Here is a 22025-nt window from a genome sequence, read left to right on the forward strand (position 1 = left end):
GCTCCCACAATGGAGTGGCCCAGGAATGAGTTCCTTCTCCAGAACAATGTGGATGGAGACCTGAAGCCCTTGAAAAATTGAGGTATTGCGATTTTCTCAAAAGAGCAATTCCCCCTGCCCTCATCCTCATAAGGGAATCAGCTGGGTCATATTTTACTCCAGCTGCCACTGCCTTTATCACTACAATTTTACAATTTCTCAAAGCTCAGTCACAGCTGCAGCAGTCACTTTTTTTTTTTTTTTTTTTTTTTTGCTATAAACAATCTATGGCCACTTTACAAACTGAGATGTCCTCCTCTGCACCATCCCACACTCAGGGCTCCCCACCAGCCCAGCTTCATCATCCACAGATGGCAGTGAGACCCTGCAGCCTTCCCCAGGTTGTCCAAGCCAACAAGTCACCTCACTCCTGCTGCTGTCCAGCAACTTCCAGTTCTGTGGAACATCCCAAGGTGATGTGCTGTGGACCTGGCTGCCAATTAGTTTGCTCCTTAAGGTTCAAGGCTACCTGGGGAAGAGGAGCATGCCATATTGATTTTCTCTGGTCGCTGTTCTTGCAACCATCCAGGTAAAGAAAGATTTGCTATTCTGTAACAGATCCCTATGGAAGCCATTCAAGCATCCTACCTGCTGCAGAGCAGAGCTGGCAATTTTGCCAGAAACTCTGTTTTGAAGGGGTTTGCAATGTTAATTAAATTTTTGCAGTTATATCTCTTGGCTCTGAATAAGATCATAGCCTCTCTGAGAAGGTGAGCTCAGCTCCTTGTCCCCGTTCAGGCCTGGTTCTGAACAAGTCTGGCTCCCAACGCTGAATTCCCTCACCACAACATCAGAAACATATCATTGTTCCTCCACAAAAGGAAATGAATTCAGGACTGTCAGGGCTCAGACACAGTATTGGCCTAGATAACCTACAGGCTGAGAGATGATTGCAGAGCTACAAAAAAATAGCAGATGTCCTTGCCCAAAGAACTGATTCCTCTAAACACACAAGCAAAATGAGTATCTGTGATCACACAGACAGGCACGATGCAGGAGGGACAGCAAGTCTCCGCGAGGACTCTGTATGAATTCCACACAAAGTTCCCAGAACTCTGGCTTCCTTTCACCTCTGATGATGCACAGCCCCTTCCTGGGCTGGTACTGGTGAACTACCCAACACAGATAGGCTTTTATAGACTCTGCTTTCCAGGAAAACATGGAAGGGAGAGGAGCTGCCAAGTCTGGAAAATACAGGAGACAAGTTGGTTTTAACAGTTAAATTCTTTAGACATTTAAAAGAGGCAGCTTTTTAAGGGTATTAATAAATTAAATAGAAGAGAAACATGGAGAAGATAAGGAGAGCTTGAACTCAGGGGAGCTGTGGGAATGGGGCTCCTGGGCAGCAGAGTCAGATCTATTGCCAGGGTTGCAGGGCTGCTCTGCAGCAGCAATGGGACACCAGCACATGGCTCACCAATGCCCCACAGGGCTGGAAAACCAGAACAGAGGATGGAAAACACTGACGGTGCTGGGCTGGTGTTTCCTACCCAGCACAGCACCATTTCCGCCAGCTCTTACAAAGAGGCTCCTTGGGAGCGAGGTGGGTGGCAGAGTCAGAAGCCACTTGGCACCTGCAGGTTTGCTCCAGAGCCGCTATTGATCACCACCCTTTGCAGCCAGAGCTGCTGCGTATGACTCAGGGCTGGGGTTTGTAAGGGCAAGAGCCAACGCGTCGGGCCTGTGGTCTCCTGGGTAGATACACCCACTGACGTTTTCAGAAGATGACCAAAACAGCGTGATGTTTTCTCAAGAAAACAGCAGAGCTGCTGCAGTTGGCAGGCTCAGTGCTTGTTCAAGAAGAAAGTTTGTACTGCCGTTAATAAAGGTGTTTGCTATGAGGGAGATGGGAATTACTGCAGAACAACAGCAAGGAAGTCCAGAGGCACTTGGGGAACTTCACCCATTTAAAGCACAGACAGCTGTCACCATACAGGGATTCAGCCACCAAAGGTGAGCATAAGATGCAGGATTTGAGACCTGGGAGCCCCCACCCCCAGACTCAGTTAATAGCATCTCCTACAGTGTCAGTACCATTAACAGCAGTGACAAAGGCTCTTGGGCTGCAGCTGAAGGGGGCACGGTGCAGCCCCAGGGGACCACCCAGCACTTCTCCCTGCTCCCACGCGTGGGCTTCTAACCACCGCTTCCAGCCCAGCACCAGCACATTTTCTCGGCTATTTTCCCAGTTTCCACAAGAGGGCATCGGAACGACACCGACGAGACGCTCCGATGTCCCCCGAGCGACGCCGCCCGGTCCGGTCCCCGTGGCGGCGGGAGCCGGGGCCGGGGTCTCGCCCAGGGTTTGGCCGCAGAAGGAAAGCGGCTGATGCCCATCTCCCAGGAGATCTCTACTCTGGTGCCGTGACTCACCACGACGTTTGCTATTGCAGAAATAAACTCCTTTTGCTCAAAAAAGCATCAAGACAGAGAACAAACAAGAAAAATAACAGCCAGCTTAATGCAGAGTGTTTATCAAAGGAGAAAAATAGTTCTTCAGCATCATCACTGATTGTCCTGCTGTGGCAGATGCACCAGAGGGACACTGTCAGCATGACAGCGGGACAGAAATGACAAAGTAAACACAAGTTACAAGGTGGGAACAAGCCTAAGCATGGGTGGGAGCTCCCATGCTTCCCACCACAAGCCTTCTCAAAGGCACAACCTTGACCAAGCACCAGCCAGGACATGACTAACGTGGAATGGATGTACTATCTCCAGAGGAGATAGCATGTGGTAGACTCAGGAAAAACATGAGAGACTGCTGGCTTTTTCTTGCTCGGTGATAAATGAGACCTAACACCCTTTCCCAATGACCAAATACATCAACTCCAGTGCTGCAGGTAATTAGGTCTGGAGTCACGGTGAGATTGTCTCTAGCAGTCATGGTATCATTTTGTTCCTTGTACTTCTGTTGGGATCTAGTCACTAAACCTGCCAGTAGCTACAGAAAGACTAAAGGAGCATTTTCTTGTGTTACACCTTTAATCCCAGCAGTCATCCAAGTTTTTGGTAATTATACCTGTGGAGGAGCCCAGCAGTCACCCAGCAGCTCAGTGAAGTCACAGCTTCTATTTTGAGGAAAGCAGGAGAATCTGTCTCCTGAGATGCACTTCAACCACACTATCAGCAGTAGCACTTTTGCATGACAGTATCTCACTGAGAAAAGCAAATCTTCATGAAGGGTTAACTGATACGTGGACAGTCAAGAACAAGACCTATAGCCCAGAACTTGCAGTATTTTGTAAAGTCTACAGCTGCCAATCGAGTGGATGTTTCCTCAGAAGAGCGTTTCCAGGTTTTCCTCTCAAAAGAGAACCCGTGGGAACCCTTTCCTCACACACTGGTCTTTTTCACCTTTTTATCCCACTTGGGACCCCTCCTGGGTTCAGCCGCTCCCTTGGTCCCAACACCATTCTCAGATCTTCTTCCTCAGCCCTTGGACAGTGAAATCTCCCCAAGTCTGCAAGCAGCCCCTGAAGTTTCCTTTTGATCTCTTGATAGTCTGCCATCTCCAGCCAGAGGCGTTTGGTCTAAAGCGAAAAAGTCCAGAGCCAGGTGGTTTTGGATGCAAGCCCCAGGGAAGCTGCATGGAGGTTAAGTGCCCCTACCACAGTGCATGACAGGCAACCTCTACAAATGAAGACAAACCTGTGAGTAAAGCAGTCCACTTATCTCCCACTTCTGTTTTGGATGAGGAAGACTTTTGTCCTGTACCCTTAAAGAAGGATGTGTATAGCAGGCTGTGTAGAACACACTTGGATTTCAGAGCAAACCCAGGATGTAACAGCAGCACCGGCACTGTTGGATGATCTTCAGCAGCTGGGAGCTGAACCACAGAGATGCCAGCTGGGGTTTGTTATATGACAATATAATCTAAACATGTACATCACCTTAGAGCAAGGGCCCCATGACACAGGTAAAATTGCTTTTGTTCACTCAAAAGATCAATATTGTCAGGATGAAATAGAATGTGAGTTGGTGTGAAGAACTCTGCCTGACCACTGACTGTCAGAAACAGGCAGAAACTCCCTCTTGTAAAAATAATATGAAAAAAAAGTCCAGAATATACTGCCACTTCCCAAGTCACTGTATTTGGACTGCTGTCACCAGGAGCTGTAGGTCATCTCTAGATTTCTTGGAACAACAATTTTTGGTGCACATGGTGTATTCTGATGCAGGAAATTCCTCAGATTTAATTGGGTTCTTTTCTATTAAATCATCATGGCTAATTAAAAAGCCGGAATCCCATCTGAAGACCACATTCTTCGGTGAACGTTGGCAATTATCCATGTCAGGTCTTCCCTCAGAACAAACCTGTTGTGAAATGCAGTTTCTCTTTCTGATCTAAAATTCTCTGGTCCTCCAGTAGCTCCTTCCCCTCACCCCTGGCGTGTCTGCTTTGTTTTGCATTGGATTTAACTTTGCATATGTGGTTTGGTGCAGGTCTTTTTAATATAACATCAAATCTCTTAATTCTCTGACCCAGAAAACAGAGACAATCCTCATAAAAATCTGGGACAAAGAAGATGCAGCTGGCACGTGTGCAGCAGCAAAAGATTCCGAAACTCCCAAATCTACCCATTTAAAGTGATTTTGATAAAAGAAAGAATTTTGAGAACTGTTGCTGTCAGATCACAGGTTATTTTGAAAGCAAATCCTAAGCTTTCAAGTGCTGCTCTAGTCTGAGCAAGACCCTTTAAAAAGTGACAATGTGGTGACCCGTGTTCATCATCAGCCGAGATGTGACAGCTTTTCCCTTCCACGTTGTCACCTCCACAGGGCCAGCCAGGACACAAGACCTACACAGGGTACACAGCTACTTCCACAGCATCCAGAAATTCCAGAAATAAAGGTTCCCTCAACCACAGCATGACCTTTCCCAGAGCCACAGAGCCCCATTCCTGCAGCACTTTTGACAATGAGTAAATAATGAGAAATTAGTGCATGGCCCTGATGAGTCACAGCGAGCCGCCACTGGCAGTTATGAACCTGTCAGGACAAACAGGGTGTCAGAGACAGCCCTGTCCTCCAGTCTCATGGATACATCACCCATGTCACCCCTTGCCCTCCACAGAGCCAACACACACTGGTCCCACTGGTGAGTCACACCCAACACCAAAACAGGAGAGTCCTGGCCAGTGCCGGGCAGGGATGGAAACGCATTGCATTTGGGGCTGCCTCTTTGCATGTTTAATTTAACGAGGAAGAATAACTAAATACCCAAGCTGAGTCACACATGCAGCAATCTCCCTTCGCTCCAGGAGATTTTAGGGGCAAAAGGAGAAGACGGAGGTACAGCCCCACTACATGGTGCCCCCAGAGAAGGGGGGGCCTGCTAGCCAGGAACTTCTACCCCCAACACAGCATCAAGGATGAAGAGTGAGGCCAGTGCAGGAGCTCACTGCTCCATCCCCAGCACCAACTCTAGGGAAGTCCCTGGTGACAGCAGGGTTTCATCCACTGGCTCTGAACACTTCCCGATTTCATTAAAGTGGGTAATTTAACCTGACTACCCCGGCTAGTTCCCACGGCTGGGACCACAATAGCAGCCAAGCCCAGGAGGAAATTGCATTACTGTACATGGAGGTCTCAAATCTGAAAGGGAAGGAGCAGCTCACACCAACTAGGGCTTTAATACCAGATTAAATGCTTTCACAGCAGCCTGGCTGTTTGAAAGCTTCCAGACAGTCTTTTGTCAATTTGGTTTGCATTGTACTTTGGCTTCAAGAGGTACTTTAAAATGTAACCAACTTTATTTTATTATTTTTTTAATATGGTAGCTTAGCTTTCTTGAAGGGAATTCATGGACCTGGGATGGGCACTGCTCCATATGGGAAGGCATGAAGTACTTTAATGGTAGAGGGGCCAAGCAAAGCTCCTGTCTCCAAGGCTGTTTTGGGACTCTATTAAGTATTCTGTCCTTGAAGACTCGCCATTTTAGAAGGCTGAATGAAGCTCCAACTGAAATTATCAATTTTTAATTTTGCCATTAGCAGAAACAGAAGAAGTACAGTACTTTCTCCCGGATACAGGGAACAGCCTACATTTGTACAAGGATTTTACTTTGAGAGGCTGATTACCCCAAGCCTTGAACCAGGAGCTAAGCAATGTCTCAGGGACAATGCCCCACTGGGTACTTAAATGCAGGACTTTAGGGGAGTTCTTGGCTAACTCTGGGCAGATGGGAGCAAGAGGGCAGCTGGACCAGGATGCGGCCACGTGGATGGTCCTACCCTACTCAGGGCTGGGAAAGCATCCCAGAAACAGCAAGGATGTGTTTTGGGCTGGCTTCTACTCTGAAATTTGGCACTTAGGAGAGGCAGGGCACACGCTCATAGGAAACTGCTGGTCCTCCTGTCCCGCACCTCCCTGACATGGGGACACAGAGGAACCTCTGTCTCTCCCCTGGCCCACCACAGCCAGTGGAGGAAGGGGGCGGGGGAGAGGGAGGCACAGCCTCGAAGGGCTCTGTGCCACCACTCTGCCCACAAATGCATCCTTGTCATTCAAATGAGAAGCGGCCACAAAGGCGAGGGCCCTGCCCTAAACAAAGAGCCACTTGGGATAACGGCAGAGAGGGACAGCGGGTCCCGGTCTCCACCGATGAATGCAAATGCCTCCAAACCCTGGAAGCAACTTTTCTGGGAATACAGACAGGGCTTTGTGAGCAGGAGGCTGTGCATACGAAAGCCCCCAGGAATGCCCAGCAATCCCCAGCTGGAGAAGCCTTGGGGGCATGCACAGACCTTCCCTCTCACCCCCGGCCACAAAGTCAAGAGAAAGCAGCTCACAGTCTTCTTTTTTTCACCCATGCTCTTGTAACCAAACTAAAACTTTCCTGGCACTCCTGCATCCCTCAGCCACTGATGCCAGAGCCCATGTTCACACAGGATGACCTCAGTGATGCCATCATCACCACCCCACTGTCAACCCCTCTCTGGCAACCTCTGTGCCAGGCAAAGCAAACTCCCTAAGGCAAAACATCTCCCTTGGGGCCAAGCTAGCCCAGCCTCAGGCATCAGTCCATCGCCAAGCCACTGGTTTTGCCCTGCATAGCCATGTGCCCACAACAGCAGCAACGCAGCCCAGTGAGCAGGAGCTGCCGGCAGGAACAGCCGGCTCGCTTACAAACCAGCCAATCTCCACGTCAGCACCTTCAGTGTTCAGGCTCCACACGCCAGCTATTCTGAAAAGCACAGCTTGAAGGTAGACCTCCCCCCAGACCTGGTACAAAGCCCAGTGAAATGAGAGCTCTCATTACTAAGTTACTACTAGTGTATAGGAAGTTTTTGCTGCCTGCACCCCTGAGACGTCCGAGCTCAACAGCCATAAAAAGATGCAATTTGCGAATGCCGTGGTGAGGAGGGGTTGGGGGTTTACTGTAGAGGCAGCAGTGCAAAATGCAAAGTCATAAATCTCAAAAGCAGTGTACTAAAATTCAATGAAATCACTCAAGTCAAGCTCTGTTCCATCAGCTATTTTATGTTCTCTTTGTCAGGGCAGCTAATGGAGAACAATAAAAACATTAATAAGTTCGACTTATAAACTGGGCAGGATATTCCACTAGTAATGAAATCTGGAGAATCATTCCATTCCATGAGCATGCTTTGGGCAGCATGCTAACAAGAACTGCCTTAGAATTTTAGCCCTTTTTCATTTTGCTGAACTTTAATCTGGCCCACCATCACTGTTTCATTTAAAACAGACTCCAAGCAGGAGTGGAGCAGAAGACAGAGCTCAGAGGCACAGTCCAGTTCAGCACTGAAAACCTCTAGAAAAACCTCAAGGGGTAAGCATTTGGGATATAAAAGCTTTGTTGACATTGTGCTGTTTACTGCAGAGAATTGCTGGATATAATTTTCCAAGGTTAGCAGAGCTTTCTATTGGCATGGTGTCATGTTTCCTAGATTTCAAATATTTGATTGAAATGCCTCACAGATCTTTAATTTCGTAGTTGCTTCATAAAGTGGATGTCAAATAATTCTTTAGGCTCTCACTTCCCTGAAAGTGGTAGTTTTCTAACAAGACCTCTGAAAATATCTGGCTTCTGTGCTCCCTGCTGCTCAGTAGAGGGCATAAGCATAAACCTGATTTACATTCAACCCCTTTGGAAACCCACCAATGCTATCTCAAGCTGGAGAGATTCTTTGCCCCATCAAGACCATCAACAGGAGGAAGACAGCACCCTGACATCAATCATACATCCTAAATGTCAGATTCCCAGCCTAAATAAGTATTGGTTTAATGTAACTCCTGTCTCCCACAGTTCACTTCTGCTCTATTACCACCATCCCCAGCACCTTCTGCTTTGCCAGGCAGCCCCAGGTCTTCAGCAGGGTTTGGAGAGAGTGCTCAAATCTACTTCAGGTCTAAAAAAGTACCTTAATGCCTGAAAGTTGTCATCAGTAACTAAAAAGCCCCTCGAGTATTAACATTTACCCTGTAAAAGCTGAGTGCAGCTTATTCGGTAGCGAGAGTAAAAGCAGGTCAAAGACAAAGTTTGAGTTAAATTGACTGGGGCAGAATACATCAATCTGTGTGCTGTTTGCATGAAATATTAATTCCAGCTTTAACATCTGATTACAGAAGAAAATGAATGCACCATAATGATGCAGGTATACTTAATATTCACCACATTTTCTATTCTCCTAGGAACAGATGGGGAACGATAGGCTTTGTCTTCCCCGGCAGGTGTCTGAGCCGGAGCCTGTGAGCCGAAGCACAGGCTTGGAGCCGGAGCCTGGGCGGCGGAGCCAGCGTCCTGGCGCACTGCTCTAAGCGAGCCCTGCTCGTTAGATAACCCTACCGTGCGGCAAACGCTTCCTCCCTCCCGCCTTCGCAGCAATGCACCGGCAGCATTTCGAAATGCACTAAATTTCAGGGAATTTCTACAAACTGGCGGGTCCAGCCCAGGACTGCTCGCCCACACCCAGCCACAGATGTCTTTCCGACACGCAGGTATGATATAGTCGCAGGGCGTCTATGAGCTACACCTGGTATGAGCTACACCTGGTATAAGCTACAAGAAACTTCTCCTCCTTCAGGAGAAAATCCTTAATTTCTTCGCTGTCAGAGGGGTGAAGCTGTATAGACCTGCTGGCACCGCGACCTGGCAGAGACATGACCTACGCTCTCCATGCCTGCTGAAACCTGTTATATCCCTGCAGATTAAGCAGGCACCTGTGAGGGGAGAAGCAGGACCACAAAGATGCCCGCGCTGTGCAGATCCTCGCAATGAAGCCAACTCTCCACCTGCTGCCGGTACAGAGCAGCCCTTAACACATTCCCGAGGCATGTCTCAGTCCTAGGGGATTGCTCAGACTCCAAACGTGCCGTTTTACCCTGCTTGCTGCTGGAGTTTGTGCGGCTCCACGGCAGGCAGGGAGCCCTCGAGACAGGCCAGCCCTTTCCCAGAGCCTGAGAAATCACCATCCATGTGTGAAAGCTGGTGAGGCCATCGCCCCACGATGCTCGGCTGGGGGAAAGTTAGGTCACCAGGCTGGGGTGCAGAAGAGGCACCATGCACTGGGTGCTAGGAAGGGAGACTGGCTTCCAGAGGGCTCGGTACAGAGGGTATGGGGTGGGGGGCACTGGGTGCGGGGGGAAAAAACAGACCCTTCCGTCTGCGCGGGGGGGGCACCAGCTGCAGCGAGCGGCACCACGTAGATAATGCTGGAGGGACACCAGGTGTAAAAGGGCTCGATCAGCGGGAGCAGGACGGAGGGCACTGGCGCAAAGGGGGTACTGGGCAGCGGGACGCGCCAGGGAGCGTTTCCAGCCCCCGAAGCTCGCCCAGCGCCGCCTGAGCCCGCGATGCCCGAAGGTGGGGAGTACCCGGCGAGTCGGGTGGCGGGGAAGGGGGGAGCGGAAAGGAGCGGGGGGGCGCGGGTAACTCACAACTCCCCGAGTGATGTCCTCCGCCGCGGGGGTCGGCGCCGCGGGCGCTTCTTGCCACGCCAGCCACAGAGCGAGCACGAGGAGCATCTCCCGGAGGCGGCCGCGGTGCCGGGCGGCGGGGCTCAGCATGCCCCCGCTCTTCGCGGCGCCCGACCCCGGCCCCGGCCCCGCGATGGGCTCCGCCGGGCTCCGCGCCGCATCCGCGCTCCCGCCCCGGGCTGCGGCGGCCGTCGGGGAGGGAAGGAGGAAAAGAGGCGGGGAGCTCCACTCCGTTCCGTGCTGCTCCGCCGAGGGTGGAGGGGGGGCGAGCGGGTGGGCTCCGCTCCGCCCCACCGCGAAAGGAGGCTGGGGGGACTCTGCTCCGCGCTGTTTCGCGCTGCCGGGTGCGCCGTTACATCGCCCCACTTCCGCAGCCTTCGGAGCAGCAAAGTTGCTGCGGGCGCTGGCACGGAGCAGAGCGCGGCTCGGTAGCGGTAGCTGCCGCTGCCGCGAGTCGCCGCGGCTCCGGCGCCGCTGTCGCACACCGCTCTGCGGCCGGCCGGCGGAGCAGGCGGAGGAGGAGGGGATGCTAACGAGGGGGGCGGTGTCAGGGCTCAGCTGGTGTTGGGGGGCGCTCGCAAGCGCGGTCTGCTCGCGGCGCGGCGCGGTAGCGATCAATGCCCGCGGCTTCTGCGCCGCGCGGGCAGGAGCGGGCTCGGTCTCTTCCCGTTTTAGTATCTGTGTCTGGCTGAAATCCCTCAGGGTTCCCACTCGATTTTTTTCTAAACATTAACATTTCTGTAAGTACCGGCTTCATCTCCGAGTTTTTAAGGGGCTGTGGGAAAGACCGCGTGGTTGTAGCATCCCCCATTGACATCCTGATCCTGTCTCAGCGAGACGAATGTCTGGCTTGTCCCCATAAACAGCATAATGGGATCCTATGGCCTCTACAGCGTGTCGTCCCTCGAGAGCTGTGAATCTGCCACATGCTCTGACAGGCCATATGGCAGGGGACACCCTGACAGCTCGAGCTCCTGCTAGTTCAGGATGAACATGTACTTCCTACTCCGCATCTGCCTTCCCCGATTCCTACTGGCATGTTAATACATTCAACAGCTTTGCAAATGATTTTTAAATTTGGGAGCTTTTAAAATAAAATTGGAGTTTCTGTTTTAAGATAAATAATAAGTGGAGGTAATGAAGAATGGACAGAGATGAAAAACACCCACACTCACATTCTTCCATGCTGCCCCTTCTGCATGGAAATCTTTCCTTCTCAGCAAGCTCAAGGCAGCCATACTATCCTCCCTTTACCTCTTATAAATACACTGTACGCCAGGACACCACCACCCAATCCCAGTACAACTCTTTTCCAAGAATTTGAACTATATTTTTCTGTAATTTCCTCTATCTCTCTTGTTTGCAGACATGTCTCATTTTCCATCTTCTTCTCTTTATTCCAGGTTTGTGATGCACCTAGCACGAGGTCATCTCAGTCTGCTGCTGGAATTCCTTGGCACTACAGAAATGTTGGTGGCAACCCAACAACACCCACAGACTCAGCTCAAGGCCATGTTGCTACTGAGCAGACATCAGCACAGACCATCTGGAGCAACACTGGCCACTTCTGCCTCCCTGCTGTATCATGTTCTTCTCACAGAACAGTGTTTAAGGCATTAACACCCATGAATTATAAAACAATACAAAAGAAGCTCATGTTCTGCAGGCTTAGCTTTGCTGCAGTGTCCCCAGTACAGAAAAGCCTCCATCAAGGTCTTGTAATAATGAGCCAGGCAGAAGGATGGGTCAGAACTGCCATGTTAATGCAAACCAAAGTGTAATTTTCTCTTTACTAGTAGCATTCCTATCCTCGTTCCCATCACTTTTCAGTAACACTCCATGAAAGGATGTTGATGTCTTGTTTAAGCAATGATGAGAAGTTCAGAGGTTAATTAATGAGAAGTAGAGCACAGTCACTTTACTGAGAAAAAGACCAAGAAAAAAAACCAAAAAAATTTAAAGCTATAAGGTATCATTAGATTGCCTTTTCCAGTACGAATTTTAACACTACTTAGACACTACAGACTGCCCTTTGGCCAGGGAGAACCACAAGTCCTCTGACCTGTATTTTAATGCTTTAATACATGTTTGTGCTTTCTGTCAGTCAGGAAGACACCAAATTATGTGGCCTATGTCAAAAGCCAGCAATCTGTTATAAGCACACATACTCTGTACCCTACAGAGGCAGATACCCACTTTAGCAATGTCAGAACAGCTTGTCAATTAAATCTGGCCCTATATTCTTCTTTCAGCTTGTGACATGTTGATTGACAACCTATCTGGAGGCCTGGCCCAGACAACTGGGGGATTTTGCCAGCAAGGTCAGGAAAGCTTCTTCTGCAATGCAATTTTCATCATGGAGCCCCAGGGGACAGATCTCACCTGCACTCTGTGCTGTGGGACCCTCCTGCAAACAGCACATCCCTAGCATTGGCTTCTTGCTCTGTTCGTTCTGCTTTACTTCCAAAATCTTCCTCTGCCCAGCCCTTCTTATATATATATCCTGCCACTTCTGTGAAGTCCCTCTTAAATGGTTTTTTGACCATACTCTGCTCCCCACTGAGTTTAGTTTTTTGGAGGGCAACAACACTTTAGGGTGCTGAGAGCCCTGGGTTTGAACTCTGGATAAATTCTGGTGTCCTTCCCCTTCCAGTTCTGTGAATCTCTCTGAGGCAAGGATTACTTGGTGTTGACAGAGAGCAACGAAAAGCATTCAGACATTTTATGGGAAAGAACTTCAGACTGACCATTCCCACCATTCTCAGGGAAAATGTTATCAGAAAAGGGGCAGAAACCATGCATGAAGATGGGAGGCAGAGAGGAGGTTAAAACAGAAGATGTGAGATAAATGTTATGGAAAGCTAACATATGGAAAGCTAACAAAGCTAAAAATAGTAAAGTACTTAACCAAATTGCCTGGAAGGGCTGTGCAATCCCCATGAGCAGACCAAGAGGCTCTCAGGACCAGCTCAGGCAAATCTGATGTAGGAACAGAGAACAGTCTCCTGATGGCCTTCCTAATCTTGTTTTACATTTAATTTATTCTGTTCCTCATCTGACCTGTATCTTCTTGCATTTAAGATTTTCATTAAGAAGTTCAAAAGGTGAAGAAAATCAGCCATTAGGCTAAAGCCATTACTGCACTCACAGATACAGTCCAAGCTGCTTCCCCCATATAATAGGATTTTGGAGCCTGAGTTTATAAATTCAACTTTTTCTTCAGTAAGCAAACAACCTTTAAGATATGTCTGAGCCACAGGTCTGCATTCAGAGCTAAACACTTACCAAATTACTTGTCCAGGTGTTTTTCCCAGACCAGTTGCTTACAAAGCCCAGTTGGCAACCATGGAACCTGTTTTGAAACATCAGCAAAAACCCAGGGATATTTTGGAGCTAGTGTGGCAAATTCAGGGCTTTTTCTTGCTATAAACAATTAATGTATTGGAAATACAGTGTCCATGAAGTTAATGTGGCCCTTAGCAGAGCTAAGCACAGCCTAAGGACAGCTGCCACTGCTGCCCAGTTTCCCTAATGGGAAAACCCTGCATTTCTGAGACAAAGATATTTCAATGCATCAAATCCAGACAAATCATTACCTGTCTTCTTAGCAAAGCTACAACCAAAGGAACGTTTCACACCCTTGATCAGTCCTTCCTGCTTGAAGCCTGAAGGAAGAACATCACTTAAACCCTTACTATGAAAACTGTTCTTGGTGGCAAAAGTCATTTTGCCTTTGCAGCTATTCTCACCCCAGTAGTTTCCACTTAACTTGAAAGTTAAGTGGATTCTCTTGGAAGAGGAACGATTCACTAGTGAAAATTTGAGACCAAGTCCCAGGAGGAACGTCGTTATCTTACTTTGCTCTCCCCTGGACTAAAGAATGTGAAGAATGAATCCTTCCATTTGGACTGGAAGGATTATGCTTCTGTATGTCAAAGTCATGTAAAATAAGCAACGTAATTTGTGGAGCAACCATGAGAATTTAATTCTTTCTCAGGATACACTTTTAATGACTCCTCTCTACTCTTAGGATCTTAGGCAGCTACTGCTGTCGTGCTGCATTAGAAGCTGAAGTTGCAGCAGGCAGAATGGCAGCATGACAAGAGAGAAAAATAAACTTCTGAATGGTTTTCCCAAGAACAAACATGTGGTAGCACAGTGCTTTGCTTTGGAAGTAAATTGCTCATGAACCTTCTGGCTTGAAGCTACCAGTAAATATCACTGTTTGCAATGGTGGCCAGTTATATACAGCACCAAATCTCACTGCTCTATTAAAGGTCTTACTGAAAAGTTTCCCTGTTTTACAGAAAAGCTCTTATTTGCCCCGTGTGCTAAGAAAAACAGATTACCACAGCTCCTGTCACTCACAGCACAGCTCAGCTCTGTGTCTATACCACAGACTAAAGTGCATCATATACATGGAAAGCTGTTACATAAACCAAAATTTTATTATTATTTGAACACGAGGTATTCAAAGGGATGGTTTATATACAGCCTCTCTCTTAATCAAAGCACAACCAAATGCCTTTTTAAAAATTAAAGCTTCACTAGAGAAATGTTTTATTATTTTTAAGTAATCCAATACTTTACCTACTAATTCCCTGTGTTATTAAAGCTTGAACAAGGAGACTAGGGTCTAGCTCCTGCAAATCCTCAGTCAGTTAGAGGTGGGTGGCAAGAGAGACTGAAGGAAAAGTCAAAGGAATAATAAAAAACTGGGAAAAGCTGACAAAAGAAACCTGACACAGACAACGCCGTGGCAACGAGCCCAGGGGCCCCCACCCAAGAGGTTTGCTGGCCTACAAGACTCAGGTGACTCTTTTTATGTCTTGTGGGATCAGGAACATCTTAGGTACCAGTTCTTGACTAAATAAGATCTCCTGACATCTTTTGCATCCTTTGCTCTGCACACAGATAATATTATATCCCTCTCACAAGCTTTTCATATGGAAAAAAATTACACTATTTCCTTAGGCTTCAAAAAACCCCAATGTAGCTATGATATTTTATTAAAAATCCTTTCCTAGGATTTTTCCTCTCCTGAGGAGCTGGGAGCCTCAGGAAAGAAATGTAAACAATAACTATCTGCTGCTGTGGAATGCTACAGGTGCATCTTCCATTGGTCCATGTGGATTGTTTTCAGCTGATGACCAACCACAGCCACCTGTGCTGAGGCTGTGAGCAGTCACAGGATTTTGTTATGCATTCTATTCTATTCTTGTTCTTTGTAGCCTTCTGATCTCTCTGTTCTTTTAGTATGGTTTTAATGTAGTATTTTAGTATAATATAAAATATAATATAATAAATCAGCCTTCTGACAAAAATGGAGTCAAACCTTATGTTTCCAAACACAGAGTTCACCTCAACACCCCACCCCAAACTATTAGCAAAACAAGAGACATGTGGAGGGCTGATTTAAAATTCAACACACCATCTCACCTCCTGATCCAGAGATATGCATAAAGACACATACTTCAGAACATATAAAAATATTCTCAAGCTTAGTCATGTCCTGCCTCTTTTACTCTGGTATTTGCTTCAAGAGCCAAGGATCACAGGGGAATCTGCAGACTTTAAAGGTAAAAAAGACCCCTTTGGTGCCTAGTTGTAAGTGGTCCCTTGAAGGGAGAAAGGCACAGCATCTACAGTGAATAAGACAGTGTTTTATTTGTAGAAACTAGCAAAAATAACCCCAAACAACCCACCATCCACAATAATTAGAGAAATTAAAATAATAAATTACATTTCCCCTCCATTTAAATTATCTTACCAAAACAAAACACTTTTCTTTCATTCTGATACTGAAAGGACAGCCATGAAGATTTAAAAGTTACAATAGACCCATTTCTTTCAAAAGGTTGCAGTAACAATCTATATTGTTATATCTGTAATTTCATCAGTAATGGCCAGTGGGCAGTGGGAAGAGCTGCTGAATGTGCCATCAGCTGAGAGACTGAGGAGAGGTTAAAGGGGAGAGCTAGAAGACAACGTTCACCTTCCCAAATGGACCATAAACTGAAGTGACTGACTGCAGCCAACTAAAAAGCAAGTCTTTTCCTTGTGTAGCAAAATAGGAAGTAGGAGGCTCACTGGAGCCCTAAGGACGCTTTAGAGGAACAGATAACTTGAAGTGCTGTTTTACAGAGAAGCAGCACAGTTACCACACACCTCAGTCTTACTGACTAGCCCCATACTGGAAGCTGACACCAGCACAAGCTTTGGCCTCCTTAGGCAGTGCTGGGTGAGTAAATTTAGATCTCCAGCACCAAAACCCATACAGTTTGCCTAAATATTAGCCTTTCATGCTAATTTCCCCCTTCTCCCTCTTAAATCACTCCCTGGCAAACATGTGGTGTCTGGATACGCCAGACCAGCTGATTTGCAGGGGTTGGTTTTTTTTGCCCACCTGAGCCCAGGAGCTCCCAGGGACCTGGCTGAGTCTTATCAGCCTGTTTCAGCTGGACAGCAAGTGAAACACTTGGAAAAACTTACACCAGCCAACTAGGAGCAGAGGCATTATCACACCCCAAAATATCAATATTGTGCCTTTAGCCAGCACGTGACCAGGAGACAGGATGAACAGTGTCACTGAGGAAAGGGAAGGGACAGCCTGTCCCAGCAATGGGAGTGTGGCTGGGTTACAGCCAGGCACTTTGAGCAAAGATTTTGTGCCCTACCAAATGCCACAGGGCTGGCATTCATCAGGTGATGCCCCCAAAACCACCCCACAGCTCCCATGGCTTGGGGACAGAGGCACTTCCTATCTACTCAGGGGCAGTGTGGTTATTTGGTACCAAACCCTCACTGAGCACAATAAATTTTCTGTTCTCAAACACTGCACCAAGGGAAGAGAGGTGCACACAACAGACACAGCCGAGTGGGCTCCTTGGGCAGCACAAGTCAAAAATCGTGGCCCCATGGGTGCCCCCCACCCAGCTGGAAAGGGGCTGCTGCCCGTCCCAGTCAACGCCAGGTGGGAAGACACCCTCACGTGACCCAAGCACAAGGTGGTGAGAGCAACTCTGGGGCTTCAGGTAATTCTGCCACAAGGAGGAAATTTAGATAAGAAGACAAGCCAAGGACATTTTCAGCATTAATAAAACATTTTGGAATCAGGCAGGTGACCGCACATTTGACATGGTTAACACACCCATTCTCCCCAAGCTTAGCCCAGGTGAAAAGTAGATTTTGGTTGTGCCAGTCTGTGTTGGATGCTCAAATCTGCCCCCAGAACTCTCTCAAATCCATCTTATTCCCATACTTGAACTCCAAGAAATCCATGTAGGAGGGAGGAAAGGATGGAGGCAGGATTTGGAGGTGGCAGTGTCCCAGAGGAGCAAGTAGCAGCAGTCCCACATGCTGCCAGAGAAGCAGAAGGAACAGCAGGGAGGTTGAGCACACAAAGGCTTTGGCTCATGGCTGTGGACATGCCCAAGGCTGTTCTTTGTGGGGAGATGGAGCCAAAGAAAGACCAGGGCCTTTCCCCAAGCAGTGACCAGATGAAGAGGGAAATGCAGCTCCAACATTTATGGAAGCCATAAAGAGGAGGCACTCTCTGAACTAGCTCATTGCACTGCCTGTCGTGAGACCAGCTGTGATTAAACTGCACAAGTGGGGCCCCAAGGCAGCTGTGTGCACTTTATGAGGGTCAGGAGCCAAAGAGCAGCCCCGTGCTTGCAGATTAACACCACCACAGATTTACAGCACCTTTCATGACTCACCCAGAAAGCCACTCCAGGACATGCCACACCACTGTACACCCCCAGCCTCCACATCTCCATGGCCAGAGCCACCCAGCCGGGGACACAGGAACATCTTTCATCCAAGGGCAACTTGGTCCTGCCAAGATCCTGCTCCGCACCTATAACTGCAGTGCTGCTTCACTTGTTGGATGTTTTTCATTTTTCTCTTCACCCCACCATAAGATTTTTGCTTTTCCTCACAGGCCTCAGGACCTTTACAGCTACAATTAAGGGGACAGAAAAATTTTGTCATTTTATAAGAGCTGGGAATTCTTTCAAAGGTAGCAGAGAGGTCTCCTTTTATTGGCACCGGTAACCAAAAGGAGGGAAACAGTCCCGCTGCTTTATAGAACATTTATGTACATAAATTGTGCAGAAACACAGCAGAAGCCTCACTCAGCCCTTGTTCAACTCTGCACAGGGAATAGCCTGGAGAGCCTTCCTGCTGTTCTACAGCTCCCAGCTGGGCTCTCCTGCAACCCTCAGCATGCAGCTAGCATCAGGCTTTCCCTCCCAGCTGCCTGCAAGAGTTTTGACATCCTAAGGAAGCCAAAGAAATGGCAGTTATCCAGACTGGTAATGGGACACAGCACTGGCTGCTCTAGAGTGGTGTCAGGGAGGCAGCGTGTCACACACGTGGGGATACCCTGTGTTACACACCTAGGAACATCCTGCAGCACCTGATGGCTCACAAGAAAAGCTGCCCTCATAGGATTTTTCTAGTTTACCAGAACTGAATGAGGAGGCAGTGGTGAAATAATGAGGTTTCTGCAACTCCTTAGCACTCAGGTGTGTGTCCCTTTGCTTGGGTAGAGCTGTGGCCCTATCACTCCAGCCCAGTTCTGCCCGGTTCCCAAACAAGATACATCTTGCTTCAAGCACCACAAATCCCCAGCAGAGGGAAGAGGCTCCACTGCTATGGAGTGCTCCAGGGAAGGAGCTGTCAGGTGTGTCACCACCATAGCAGCCAGTGACCAGCCCCAGAAAGGACCAAGTGACAAAACAATGGGAAACACAGCCGTGAAAACCCTGTGCAGAGTTTACAGAAAAGAAGTATCTGACATGCTAAGAACCTAGTTTAAAGTTTTTGTTTTATCCGAGAGTGTTAGATGCTTGAGAAAAACCTCATTTGAAAAAAAAAAAAAAAAAAAAAAAGGTTTTTTTAGCTTTAGTAATTTTATTAAAAGTTTCCTTCAAAGGACAATTCCATACATCTAGAAAAAAAAAATTCCACCCTGAAAAAGCAGAGTTACTTACCACTACTTCATTTTCTGGTCCCTTCCTAACTGGTCTTCCAGATTACTTGTCCCCCTTCCCATGTAACTTTGACCTTGACCCTCGCACTTCACACACCTGTAGAAATTACACAACACACATGTTCAGTTTTACCTGCACCATTTCCCTGAGACACATTTCCACACCTGCATCATGCCTCCCCTCTCCTGTTGTGCAGGGTCCAACCAGTCAAGGCAGAGAAGGGAGAGAGCCATCAGTCACATAATGTGCTCTCAGCAGTTTACTGGGAATTCTCAGAGTGTTTTCCCTCTGCCCCAGAGCAGCTGAGCTCCATCATGATCCCTGAACTTCCAGCCCCAGCTGCACAGGTACAGCAAGAGCACACAAACTCTGAGATGCTGAGCACTTTTTTTTTTTTTTTTAATTTTTTTTTTAAATATTTTAAAAATATTTTTAATTTTCTTTTTTTTTTCAAAATAAATAAGAGAGTTGAATCGAGCTTTATCATTTTTCTTTTAAAGTTTGGCTTTCTAAATGATTTCATTTGGGAGAGGAAAGAAGCACCTCCTGAGCAGGGGAAGGCTGGAGACATCAGTACCTGGGGCATCAGCTGTGATGGGATCCCATCCATCAGGTGCAGAGCAGCCAGTGGCAAAGGCAGCTGGGAAAAAAAAGCTGCATATCTCAAATGCAAAGACTAATTCAAGAACCACATTTTGTCCACCAACGCTGAAAGATAGGAAATGCCTCCAAGGACATCTCAGCCCTGGTGTTCCAGTTGGTTGTGGCAGCTTTCTCCTGGGGTAATGACTCCCAGTGAGAGTCCCAGGCTGGGGTGAACCTGCTGGGTCTGATCCTGACAGATTGAATTAAGTCTTGTGTTTTGAGCTGGAATGTATAAAAGGAGCTGAGGAAAATGAACTGTGGGAGTAAGTGATAAGGTGAGAAACATGCTCAGCAAAACCAACTGCCTCAGGGGTCTCCTTCACATGAAAGGACTTGAGATGGTGCCATAGCAATGGAGAAACAGTGGAGTTCCAGGAGAAATCCCAGAGAAACCTTGTTAAAACTTGGTCTACTTTAAACAGCAATAGGAAAAGTAGTACAGAGAGCTTTGTGCCCTTTGGGCCTTCTGCCATTCTTACAGGTCCCTGTCCCCTCCCAGGGTCCTGCTGCTCCCATAGGGGTTGTGTGTGTGTAAACATGTGCACGGCCTATGCTGGGACTGGGATGCTGTGATATCTAAAAATGCTAAAATGCTCAGGAACTGCTTGAAAGCTCCTGGAAAGCTCCTGCCTCCATTCTGCCTGGAGTTGTGTGGTGGGTGCCTGTCACTGCTGTGTTACAAAGGCTAAATGCACCTGTGGAAACCTGTGGGTGTGTGTGAATTTTGGTGCATTTCTGTTGGAGGAGACATCTAGGCCTATTCTTCCCACTGCCTCTGCAGTATCCCCAGGCTGGTGGCAAGGCTGGGACCTTGGCTGTGCAAAGCTGTCAGTCTGGTGGCCATGGGAAGGGGCCACCCTGGCTGGGCTGTCCCAGTTCTCCTGCCTGCTGAGCATGAGCTATGCATGTCTTTCCCATGTGCATAGTCAGTGATGCCAATGCATCCAGCTGCTGTTGGATTTCCCACAGGATGCACACTGAGTGCTTGACATGATGTTCACAGCCAGGCATGGCACAATAATCTGAGCAGGAGATGTTCAGGGCTCTTGGAAATGTCAGCCTTGTACAGCTCAGGCATGCTGGGGCTGCATTTTCCTGTCTGCAGAGCAGGTAGGGAGTTAAAGGTCAGTACTTGTAAGTCTTTCTTGGCAAGCATCCAGACCTTTCAGCACATGGATACGCACCTGTTCTTCCCTAAAGCTGGACACTGCAGTCCCCATGCTTAGGAAGGAGGAGGCAACCTGAAGGTTTCCAGGATGCTGGAGGCACCTGGGCAGTCACTCTAGGCTTCTTGGCTCTATAAGCAGCTCAAATCTAGCTAGATGTGCCTGAGTGTTTAGTCAAGGTTTGTCCTGCAAGGGATGTGCCCTGGGCTTTGAGAAGCATATCCCTGCCATGGGACAGGCAGTTCCAAGGAAGTAAGGGATGGCAGGCACATCATGCTGGTACTTGGCTCCCACCCAGCATCCCATTGAAACCAGTCCCCAGCTGCCCTGACCATCACTGTAAGTCTGGCCTCGCTGTCAGAGGTCCATGGAGCATGGGATGCCAGAGCCTGTAGGGTAGCACAGCAAATGTCCCAACCCCCAGCAGCCTGCCTCTCCAAGCAGGGGCTGTGCAGAGCTCAGCATGTCCTAAGCTTCAAGTTTGTGTCAAATACAGGGCTAGAGGTCTGAGGATCAGGTCTTCTGACAGCTCATTCTCCTTCAGGCTGGAGAGCGGTGTGAACACAAGGAAAGGCGCCTGATCCCCATTATAATGCTAATCTCCTCCAACTCCCAGTAGGAGCCGAGTAGCATCCTGTTAATGAAATTATAACCACGGCTCACACGGTGCATTTCTGCTGAACACATCTGAAATCTCTTTCCCTCAGAGGCTACATAACCAACGCCTGGGAGTTATCTTGCTGCTGTTATAGTAGCAACACGATTAGAGTGCTGAAGCTAATTTAAATCCTGTTGAATGCTGTTGTAATGCAGTGAGAAAAACTGGTATGTGACAGGTTTAGATATCCTTAGAGTGGGCACATCAGGCTGACCCCCAAAAGTTTAAGGGCTACATTCAGAGTCTTCAACATAAATTGCAAATCCTTCATGAGCAGGTTCTGTTTGATGAGACTTGCAGGTGCTTAAGGTCCAAGTCTCATTTAATTGTGTGATGACTCCAGGACTCAGCTGGCCCCATACTAAAGTACCTTCCTCTATCTTCAGTTATCCTGAACATCTTCCAAGTACTGCAATATCTCTGCTCCCACTGTGAGCAAGGGGTGTGGAACTGTGGGAAATTACTCTGCTAAACTTCAGCACTGGCAGTGGGGCAAAAATGGAGCTTAACTGTATAATATAAGTGTGGGGAGGGGAAGAAGAAAGAGAAATGTCTACAAGGAGGGATCCCAAACTTTGT

The 22025-nt window shown here is 48.0% G+C and overlaps 1 protein-coding gene across 1 annotated transcript in view; it reads right to left on the bottom strand.

The window, feature by feature from the left end:
- The window catches only part of MMP17 (matrix metallopeptidase 17), a 50673-nt gene extending 40603 nt beyond the window's left edge, over positions 1 to 10070 (bottom strand). Inside the window, exon 1 of the mRNA XM_041410422.1 lies at positions 9940 to 10070. Within this exon, the coding sequence (XP_041266356.1) occupies positions 9940 to 10068 (129 nt within the window). The 5' untranslated portion in view covers positions 10069 to 10070. The remainder of the gene's footprint in view (positions 1 to 9939) is intronic.
- Positions 10071 to 22025: the final 11955 nt, after the last annotated feature.

Source organism: Onychostruthus taczanowskii, unplaced genomic scaffold, assembly GCF_017590055.1.
Source record: "Onychostruthus taczanowskii isolate IOZ18803 unplaced genomic scaffold, ASM1759005v1 scaffold32, whole genome shotgun sequence".
Lineage (NCBI taxonomy): Eukaryota > Metazoa > Chordata > Aves > Passeriformes > Passeridae > Onychostruthus > Onychostruthus taczanowskii.